This window comes from Montipora capricornis, chromosome 4 (assembly GCF_036669925.1).
Source record: "Montipora capricornis isolate CH-2021 chromosome 4, ASM3666992v2, whole genome shotgun sequence".
Lineage (NCBI taxonomy): Eukaryota > Metazoa > Cnidaria > Anthozoa > Scleractinia > Acroporidae > Montipora > Montipora capricornis.
The window spans coordinates 23,762,857-23,774,566 of NC_090886.1; the positions used below are offsets into that span (position 1 = coordinate 23,762,857).

Genomic DNA, 11,710 nt, shown 5'->3' on the forward strand with positions numbered 1-11,710 from the left:
CCTTGAAGTAGAGAGTTTTCTCCCGTTTCAAGCGATTTCAGTAGATCCTGAGATATCGATTTTTTTTAGAACGGATTTTTACAAGCCGTATCATTTCAATGGAAGATCAAAAACAATAGGTGTGAAAACTTACCAATTTCACGCTAAAGTAACAATTGAAAGCGAACATTAAAACGCCAATTTAGTGTATGACAGTGAGATCTCTTGCATATTAATGAGGTATCAAACGCTTGTACCCACGTATAGGCCGCAACCCTAATTTCGGTCCTATTTTTCCGGGAAAAAAGTGCGGCCTATCTGCGGGTAAATACGGTAACTTTAAAATTTCATAAAAAAGAACAGGTTTCAACAAAATGAAGAAAATTTGCGGAATCTTGCCCAAAAAATATAAAGATTTTTTTACCACCAAATATTTTTGGGGGTTATAGGCACTTCCACTCAAAATCTGTACCACAATTCGACTTTACTAACTACCAGGCATCAAGTTCTTCGAATATCCAATATCAAACCTCTTCTAATCAGTGGGTTGAACCAAACCAGCATCTGCTCCCAGACTTGCTTTGTTTTTTAGTGAGTTTTACAAAATATGTGAGGCAGCGAAACATGCATTAAGAAGGCAAACATTACCTGAAAGCTAACTGTTGTGTTTCGTCTCTCCCTCCTATTTCTCTCAGCTTTGTGGTGTTCTTCATTGAAATTTTTTGTTTGCTTAAATTTCTCCAATTTCCTCACCTCTTCTCTTGTGCTCTTTCCTGCTCATTATCCCGTTGTTAATCACTAATAATATGCGATCCCACCAGAAAAACATGGATTGCCAAATGCAACACTGCCACACGATTTCCCACCAAGGAAAATTTCCCGAACACACCCATCTTCAGAGGCTGTCCTGCCTCCCCACCTTCACCTCAACAGTCTGTGCGGGCAGACAGGCATACGCTGACATCATAACCAAAATTTATTGCATGGATAGGTTTCCCAAAATGCTCTGCTGGCGTGCTCCGTGCACCTGAACTCCACTATAAGAACAACAAAGTCGTACAAGCTATACCTGCCAGTTCAAGAGCTCAAAGTCCATAAACATAGCCAAGAACACCACAAACAAACAAATAGGTATGGTTCTTATAGGGGCACAACACTGCAGTGTTTCACCCTCCAATCCCCTTAAGAAATGCTGGAAAAGAATTCACTACTGAGCTGCAATCTATGGATGTCTGATTTGCTGATTCTCTTTCTCTGTTCAAAGAACTCATTAAGGAAGTCTTTACTTCATCACCTTTTGCTTCTTGCAAAGCAATATATTGCCACAGAGCAAAAATTTGTGTTCCACGTAGGAAGGTATCGCTTTTTTTTCCCAACAATTTATAGCTTCTAGGTGTATCATTTTGGAAAGAATAAAAATCAGGTTTGCAGTGGATGTTATTAACTAGTAAGAAACTTCTTTTTTGAAAGTCTGAATCATTAATTTACTACATGTTTAATAAATACATTACTAATGTCACGTAACATTTTTGTAAAAAGGCCCTGTTTACACTGTACATGAAGTGAACATTATTTCTCATATAGGCTTTCATGTGAAGAATAGGGAATTCTCTGTTGTAAATATCTTTCCCTATATTTCGTAATATACATATAAGGGTGTGTTTTTTGGGGGAAAATCCAAAAACAGCTTTGTGATCTCGGATCAATGGATTCTTCAGCGTCCAAAAAAAACGCAAACTTCGAAAAAATGATTATTTTCCATGACAACGCAAACAAACCAACCCAGAGTTGCGTGCAATTTTAAAAACAAAACAAACATTAGCAGTTAAGTTTGTTTTGGATAAATTCTTCAATGAAAATGCCACCAGAAAAAAATACCTTAGCAATCGATAAAAAGAAATGACGAAAAAGTGCTTGCTAAGATACAAATCGATTTACAGAAGGTATATTTGCAGTTTACCTTTTTAGCTCTAGAAATTGTGCTAACAACATTGTTGCAGTCAAGAAACTTTTAGTGTAATTCCTGGTGTGAAATTTGCAGGAAACCTAACTATTTTTGACCTATTACTGTTTTTGATCATACGGCAAAAATGGTGGGAGAAAAACATTTGGGCAAAACTGTGTTGTACGGTAGCTGTTGTGTATCATTTTCGAAGGGAAAACCGCTTGTCAAAAATACTTTTTTTTTAATCCTTTCCCAAAAAACGCTGAAGTGGTGAATCTCAAATCCGGTGTATCCTCCTAGAGTGTGGATACTTTGGATTTATGATTCAAGAATTCATTTTCGGATTTTTCCAAAAAAACCCGCCCTAAGCTTACCATAAAATCAAAACAAATGTTAAGTTGAGCATGGGCTGGAGAGCTTCAAAAGTATTGTTTTCAGTGTCACACCATAAGAAATTAATCCAAAGCTATACAACAAGAACGAATTTTGTAGAAGACCAATGCATAAACAACCTCACCACCTCTGAGGTCTTTGTGGTACATTGTTCCTGAGTTATTTGCCAAAGTGTGTCACCCAATGTTATAGAGTTTTTATGGAGTCACCATATGCATGCCAGTGTACTACATGGCGACAAGAAATCAACGTTGCCATGAAAGGACATACAGTAATTTTCACTCCCGAGACAGTACACATGAGTATAAACACAGTCATCTCCTAATATACATGTACTTGAAAAGTTGAAACTATGGAGAATCATAACAAGAAACATTTTTTCTTCAGTATCTGGTGTCACACAAATGGAAGTTCAGAAATTCAAAATGCTGTGTATTTTCAAAACTGATTTATTTCTAAATCATCTTCAACCCTGTATGTCCAAAAATGTGGAAGACCTTGCGGTTTAAATTTTAGAATTTGGTGACCTCACTGTGAAAACCATATATTTACCCATAGTTATTATACAATATCAGTGAGATGAACAAAGCATATAATCACTGATAACAGTATGATAGTACACACTGGCAAGTACTTTAACTCAATTTGAGAATGCACTGATTCCTTGAGAGTTCTCCATCAGTTACCCTGAATATTCGTGTTATGGCCAAAGTGGAGGGAACACGCTGGCTTAGTTCATGCGGCACTATTCTCTCCCGCCTCGCCAGCCTCGCATCTTCTCTTGCCTGGCTCGTTGGCAATGATTGTCATAGAAACCTAATTCACCCATCTTTCAGATTATTTTTTTTAGGAAGGTCAACTATATTTATGAAACAGAATTCAAGATTTATAGCTTTACTGCAAATGAAACCATCTGCAATCTCAAGTGGAGCAAATATATTAATAGCGTAATATAATCTCATAGCTGCATCTAGGTCAACACACAGGAAAAAATTGCAAAAAAACATCAAAGGTTTTTTTGAAATTCCCACTCATTGTTAAAAACCATTAATGGTTTTTATAGGGAATTAATTTTTTTAAGTGGAAAAACAATGTTATTTCGAATTTATGAATGTTTTTTTAACAATTAACATAAACAGTCTAGAAGTCATGGATGGGTTTACAGTAATAGCCATGAATGGTATTTCATACATAATAAAACCATTGTTGTGGGTTTAAAATACCATTAATGTGTAATTTATGAAACCATTCTTGGTGTAAACAATTCCCAATAATGTTTATATGTTACCCATCTATGTAAATATCTTTAAACACTAATGTGATGATACATCATTATTGTGGTTTTAAAATACCATGAATGTGTTTTTTTTATTTTTGCAAAACAATTCTTGGTGTAATCAATTCCCAACAATGTTTATATGTTACCCATTTATGTAAACACCATTAAACATTTATGGGATAATACATCAGTACAAACCATTGATGTTATTAGAAAAGAACGCAAATGTTAATGATGCTTTAAACCATTAATGGTTTGTCTCCATGAGTTGAAAAACCATTAATGTAAGGATTAAAACATAAATGGTTTGTGTCAAACTTTAAAAGCATTCATGTGAATTCCAAAGACCATGCTTGTATTTTGAGATTCTTTCTCCCAAAACCATTCTTGGTATAAACCATTTCCCAACAATATTGGTATTTTACCCATCCAACTAAATGCTTTAGCCACTGATGGAACAGTACATCAACAAATCCAGCAATTCTAATAAAAGAGGTAATGACTACATTTTGGTATCATAAATTAACATTTTTAATGCAAAATTCTAGTACTGGTATTCCTTAGAGGGGATTAATTACATCTGTCATTATGGTGTTACTGCAGGTAAAGTATTTTGTTGTTAAGCTGACAGTTATTGAGCACATGCTATCTACATAAAAGGCATCATTTCCCAAGTGTTCCCATTCCATTCTCCAATTGCCGCACACACAATTGCATTCCAGGATACTTGGTCTAAACAGGCATTTCTCTCAGAGACAAATACATCAACAAGAATGGAGCCAACTTCTCTTTCCCCATTTCTGATGTAATATCGGACCTTAGCAAGTTGATTAGTTACATCCACAGTCATTACTTCTCCAAGCCATGGCTCAGGATCAGTTCCATTGATCAAAACCATATCTCCTCGCTCAGGGTAAAACGGAACGACAATATCGTGCTCAGACAATGGCATACTCTTCCTCATAAAGTCAATAACAACTGACTCTTGGGGCTCAAAAGGATTGGAAACAACCATAACCTTTCTCAAAATACATGTTACGGGTTGAATAACCATTTTAGGGAGGCTATCTTTGCATAGAATAGGAAAACCAGTGTCAGAAAATATCACAATGTTTCCATTTTCATCAAGCTTACTAGGAAGAAACTGGCCTTGGACAAATTTGTGATACTCTCCTCCAATTTCCAAACACAGGAATCTTTCAATAAAGACAACTGAAGGACCTTGACTTTCCACATCAAGGAAAGCGTGCTCTCTACTTCTGTATAAAAGTCCCTGACCTTCAATTCCTTGCTGAGGCTTGAGGAGGCTTTTGTAGGCGAAAGCAAGTTCTGGAACACGATTGCCACTTGATGAGCTGGCCAAAAATGACTTTATCATATTCACTTCTTGTAGTGATAAATGAACTTCATTCCTGTCAGAACCACCTACAAGGATTCCCTTGTTGCTATTGTTTATATGATGAGCAGAATTGTTAGCAATTTTCATCAGATGCCTTGCACCTTCCAAACTGGTTGCACTCATCTGCAAAAAAACAAGCTTTCATGTAAGCGAGATAAATTCACCAAACATTGACCAGAAAAATTGACAAAACATAATTGACTAAAGGTCTCAAACCTGACTTAATCATAGCTGTTAAATTTAAAGTTAAAAAAAGTGTTGTATCCTTGGCTGTGTATGATCGTGATGCAAGTGCAAGTTCAATCTTCAAATCATGAAAGTGTTTTGTTGTAGAAAATATCAAGATCTCCCCACATGAAAGGGTTAATTGGTTTAAATCCTTCCTTCCCTTTGGAAATTTCAATTAAAGTTCATACTTTATAGATAACAGACCCTGCCCCCACAAAAAAACCCTTGGAATTTAGAGTGGTTCTTTATGGGTTTAGGTGGAATTTTTTCTGGAACCACAAACTTAAACATTCATACAGGTGTTACTTACTATTATTGTATATTAAATTTGCCTTTGACAAATAATTGTTACATATATTAACTAAATAAAGGCCAAGTTACCTTTTCAAGAGATAATTTGAACGGTTTGGGAGGACCCTCGAAGTACCTTGATAGATGCTGTAGCAGTTCTCTCCGTGCTTCTTTCCTTGCAAATGTGCACTCAATGTTCTTAAAGTTGCACTTTGTAGTAACATATCTCCTTACAGCCCTTTCAAATGGAAAGCACCAGTAATTGTCTGGATGTGAAAAACGAAGGGCATCACTGGAAATGTGGAGAAGATTATGCTCTGTGACTACACAGGAAGTGAATCCTCTGTGCTCCTCAGTGAGGATCAAATATCGGCTAGCTAATTTGAAGAAAAGGTGGGCATCCTCAAGGCTCCAACCATCTCTTTTAGAGAAGACCAGTTCATTCATCCTTACTGTCAATTGCCAAATGTGATAGTCCATGTCCTCCAGTAGGTCAGCAAACATTACTTCAGATGCTGGAAAGGCGAATTTATGAAGTTCTTCTGCCTTCCAGAAGGCCAAACGTGAATCAATACCAGTGGGAAGTCTTCCATCTTTAAGTTCTATAAAATCATAATTTGACAGTGAAAAATTGTTGAATTGTGATTGATTTTTCTTTTCTTTTTGCACCACTGACAGCAGCTAATTCCTGTTAATTATTATAATCATTTTATTCACAAGGAATAAAATATTTATTATAATAATATTACTGTATTATTAATTCAATCACTTTAATGACAGTAACAGATGTATGATACATGAACATAAATAAAGTAATTGTCAGGTGATTGACTAACCCAAACTACAAACAATTAACAAAGATTTCAGGAATGTAAAAAATGTTTTGAAAAACTTGTAAATTAAATAATATAAACTTTGTTGTTCAAAGGACTAGGGTATGTAGCAGGGAGGCATTTATATCGTATAATACAACCTGTCAAAAAAAAAAACACGCTGACTTTGCACCTAAAGCAATATTGTGCCCAAAAGTAATAAAGAATTTACTGTTATAATATTACTTTCATGCATTTACACATGAAAATAATATTCTAGGTCACAAACCTGCTGTCCAAGGGAAGGCCTTCAGTCGTTGGGCAACAAGTTTACTGTCAATCTTCTCAGATGCAATGAGTTCCTTGAGTTGTGATGCAATGACATTAGTTGGGAGGTTGTGCATTGTATCATAAACAAGATCTTTGAAGATGCTGAATCCATAAAGTTTGTGTAATCGATGAAGAATGCTTAATCCAGTGTATCCACTGGTTCGACTTTTGCTTGCTCTGACAGTTTTGCGGTCTTCCTGATTAATATCTGTCATCAGTGGCAAAGCCTCTTCCAACTTTCTTTCCTCCCACGGATATTTAGCATGGTACCTATTATCACCATAGTAGTATGTGCTCCCACCCTCGGGATTTATGGTTCCTGTTGAATTTAAGAGAACAAATTAGACACAGTAGAATTAGCAAGTGATCTGAGCATCTTTTATGTAAAACACAATGTAAAAATGCTTAGACCTTCCTTAAGTCTTTTACTTTGGTTTTAATTTGCCCGTGATGATAGAGGTAGCATTATTCTAATAAATTACTTGCACAGTGACTTAATTTTGACAATATTTTATAATTTGCAATAATTTTTATTCTTCATTATTATGTATGTATTATTCTGTTATTATTCTTCATTATATGCAATTATGTCAAATTTACCTTTCAGTTTATCTCTACGACATGGCAATATCCCATGTTTGATGAACTTTCCAACCTCATGTTGTGCAGGGTAATCACCTGTCCATAATAAAATCAATACTCTAATGGTGATCCTGCCTGCAGGAAGGCAAGGAAATGATGCAGCATAGTCAACTTCAAGACCTGCAAAGACAATCAATGTGATTCAATTATTTGTATTTACATGTAGAAAAAAGGAGGAAAGTATTTGTTATTTACACTAGCTAAACATTACCCAACAAAATTTCAAACAACGGCCAAGTGAAAAATTACACATATGTAAGGCATAATTTTGCCTGCTTTACTTAGTTTATATTCATAGACATTTAAATCTGGAAACTCATCATCAACCTTAAATTTTTAACAGTACATGATTCAGTATGTGTCTGACATGACAATGTTCTAAATAAATGAATATTAAATTAATAATTTTCTGTTGAATACACAATAAGTTTTACTGATCTGTACCCATAGGCCGAATAGTTCTTATGGTTTCATACCATTAATGAAGATGTTTTCAATGTCACTGACAAGGGGATGCAGGAATGGATCCAAGGAACATGGACGACTCTTAGGTAGCTGATAAGAAGGGACAAATCCCACCACATAAACTTGATCAGTTTTGCTTCTTTCAGCCTTAGCCATGTTAGCTATTGTCACTTCTATTGCCCCTATAATTAAGAAGATGCTAATCACTGATAAGAAGATAACAGTTTAAATAAGGTGTTCAACAGCAAGACTTAACTCCTGTCAGTTAACTGCAGTCTTAAGCACATTTGTGTTATTGGATACATTACATTTATTTCTTAGAAGTGAGAAAGAAGGTGTTTGCTTACCACAACTATGTGCTCCAGGGTATCCAAAGGGCTGCCAACCATCCCAGTGGCCAATAAGTGCAATATTGCGGGGATCCCCTCTAGAATAGCATGGTGTGTGCTTCCACCTTGATCCACATTCATGCTTCCCTTCTTCTTCTGGAAATTCCTCGATCTCATCACTACTTGTCACATTAGCACAGTACTGACACTTAACAGGTAGCATCCAGCGAGAATCTGGATCCCAGAACCACTTAAGCTCATTAAATCTTTCACCATCCCAGATTTCTTTCAATATAAAGTTAGGACCTTCCCCTACTAACCAGTGTTCTTTCTCACCCCAGTGGGCCATCATTTTCTCACACACACCACGATTACTACACCAAAGTTGAACTTTGTCAGAAATTCCTAGGTAGTAGAATTTTATCGTGCCTTTCTTTCCGCAGTGTCTGCATTTGTCTTCACCATTTTCCATGACATCCCATTGTGTGTAATGGCTCTCATCCAAACAGATGTAAAGTTCTCTGGGAGATTTGTATCCACAATTTTGGAGAACTGTTTGTGTGTCTTGCCAATTCCCTGGCCATTTTTCTTCTAAGTGACTGTCCTTTCTACAGTACAACTCTTTGGCAAATTGCAGGACGTCTTCAAAATCTGATATTGACCCATTCATTTGATCCACTAAATTCAATGCTTTAGTATAGCAATTGTTATTTGTATGTCATCAGGGTCAATTTCCAAATCATCTGAGGTGTTCTCTGGGGTGGTGGATTCTGTCATTTCTGCTAAACTTGAGGTACTTGAAGCATATGCACCAGTCTGGTTGCCAGGTAGGGCACTAGAATTGCAGTCATAGACATCATCCACGTGCACAGTAATGGTGACGTTGTCCCCGGGAGACAAAGGGGATGAAAATTCATCAATGCCTGAGTCGTTGTGTGAATCACTGGGTTCTTCATTTCTGTTTGAAACAAAGGAATACTTGTGATCAGGTGCAGCCTCAAGAGAATTCAAATGATTGTGGATATTGCCCATTTATTTGTATATCAAAAGCAGTCATGTATATGTTGTGGTTCAATTTTGTCCTTGGTTTAAATTTTATTTTCCTTTGTTTTTCGGTATGGTAATGTATGATAATGAGTTTGAAACAAAAGAAAATAAAATTTAAACCAAGGATAAAATTGAACCACAAATTTAAATTTAAATTAATTTAAACCACATGTTAAAATGATGAGCCTATATTTTTGTGATTACCTGGGTAGCCCAAGATCAGCAATGGCTTGTTGTTGTTGCCAATGAGAATATTCCAGGGAACGTGCAACTGCAGCACCATTGCAGCTGGAACAAGGGCAATGTACGTGTCTAGATTTTAACTGTGAACAGTTACAGCAGACAATATCATCTCTTGACCAAACATAAGGTTCAAATCTTCGTCTTTTAGTTTCCATAATATCGGGCAGCTGGCTCACGACGGGTAAAAAACAAAGATCAGTAACGCCGAATTTCCCGCGCGAAGATATCCTGCCGATGCCGATCCTTCACCATAATTTCAAAAAGCCCTCCAAAGGAAACGTCAATCCAAAACGCCGAATTTCCCGCGCGAAGATAACCTGCACCAATCACACCCCAGCTTTTTTTTCATCAACCAATCACGTTGCGGAATGACGATGCAGATCCCGTGTTTGATCCCAGCGTTGTTCATTCCGCCCATGAATTGTGCAAGTGAGGACGTGACGGTTTTGAATTGGTCTTCTTTATTCTTCGTTTTGTTGTTTATTGACAACCATGGGTGAAAATGAAACGTCCAGTTCCGTACAAGAAATGAATATCCAAGAAGTGAAGGATTTTATTGCGAAAGAATTCCAATTAGAAATTGCCGAGAAGTTCGAAGGTAAGCTTGTGTCGCATTGTGTTTTTTCGCGCCATTTTACGCTGCGTATGATGGTCCGCTTTTTCTTTCAGATAACCTACCAGTATTTGAAAAAAGGCCTGAAACTTTTCAATTCAGCTTTGGGTTCATTATTGTGCACTTTCAATTAACTCATATTAAACGTGATCGAGTTTTTATCGCTCTGCCGTGGGGGAAAACTGGTCATTCACTGAAAGTTTTGGCGCGAAAGAAAGAAACTTCATTTTTGAATAAAAATGAGATATTAAGTGCTGTTAAGTTATTAAGATTTAATTTAACCTTACTTTAGTTATCTTTGCAACTTTTCTACAGTCTGTTAGAAGGGCTAGAAATCGTTCATATGCCAATTCAAAGATGGCGGCCGCGATCTTAGATCGTTCCTTCCCGTTCGGTTCATAGTTGGTGTGTTTTGTTATTGAAAAAAGTTTAAGTTTACCTGTACTATGTACAATAATTTCCTCTTCTTGTTCTTTTTTCTGCAAACAGCGCAAAAAATTGACGGCAAATCCTTATTATTGCTATCAAAGAAAGCAACAAGAGAACAGTACGAAGCCTGCGGACTGATGACAGTAGCTGACCAACTTAAACTAACGATGCTGGTCAACGCAAGCGCCGATATAGATGAAGCGTCGAGTTGCGTGATCACGGCAGTTAAAGCAAAAAAGCCTTCGAAGGCCCAGCTGAATCAAATCAGCGATATTAATAGAAGAATTTACAAGACGAAGTGAGTGATATAAGCTGGCAATTAAGCTTTCCATGCATGTAACTTAAATTTCTTGAACACGACTCCAGAGTTTGTATTTCAAATTTTGCGTTGTTTAGCTTTTCATCATCAACACATGAACACTGGCTTGAATTTGAGAACGTTATTATTCTAGGTTGTAAACACGGTGTAAATTTTTTTTACAAATATACTTCCTGCATTATTTCATTTCTGCTTTTTATTTGTAAGCCCCAAGTTTTGCGGGTTGATCATTTCGGAAACGATAGCTGAAACGATACTTCTTTCTTAAACAATTTGGATTTTTGTCAATTTATTGAAAGTTTCAACAACTGTTGAATCTTTCCCTTAATAGGAGAAAAGCGATCAGAGCGGCAACAATCAAACGATGGCCGGGGAACAACATCCCCAAATTCAAAACCAACAAGACAGCTGTAGCAGAGTTAAATCAGTTAGTGGAAGAGCTTGTGGCTGAATGCTCTTTTCCGCCTTTGAACTTTGGGAGAGATGGCATCAAACAACACATTTTGGATGTAATGAATGAAAGACGAAGACACCAAAGGAATGGCCATGATTACTCTAAAGTAAGCTCAACCATTTATCTATCACATTTCATCAAGACCCCCCAAACAGTTAAGGAAGGAGAATAGAATAGAAACTTTATAGTGATGTGTCAAAGAAAATCTAGCTTCCTGTGAATCAGGATGCTAAGCGGGGATACAACTAAGCTAAAAAATATTTGACAATAACTTATATTACAATAATTAAAATGACTTGATTTCTCTTTTAAGCACGTACTAGCTAACACCTAATGCACAATAGCACTGGCTCACTAAGAGTAAAACAGGGTGCTAATTGTAGACAAATAATTTGTTTGGTGTCATTAGAGGCTTGTGCCAAATAAGACAATCTTAACATTTCTTTGGGCTAAAGTTTTAACCCGTTGAGGTCAACATTTGATACAGGGAAATAGGAAGATATTTGTAAATAC

General features: G+C 36.5%; 1 protein-coding gene across 1 annotated transcript; it reads right to left on the minus strand.

The window, feature by feature from the left end:
• Nucleotides 1–3,879: 3,879 nt before the first annotated feature.
• LOC138044841 (uncharacterized) lies at nt 3,880–8,762 on the minus strand. Its single transcript, XM_068891253.1, has 6 exons — nt 8,111–8,762; nt 7,775–7,945; nt 7,257–7,418; nt 6,616–6,975; nt 5,605–6,116; nt 3,880–5,118 (listed from the first exon to the last, which is right to left on the minus strand). The coding sequence occupies exons 1-6, from the start codon at nt 8,760–8,762 to the stop codon at nt 4,246–4,248; spliced, it is 2,730 nt and encodes a 909-aa protein (XP_068747354.1). The 3' UTR covers nt 3,880–4,245.
• Between the last annotated feature and the right edge of the window lie 2,948 nt (nt 8,763–11,710).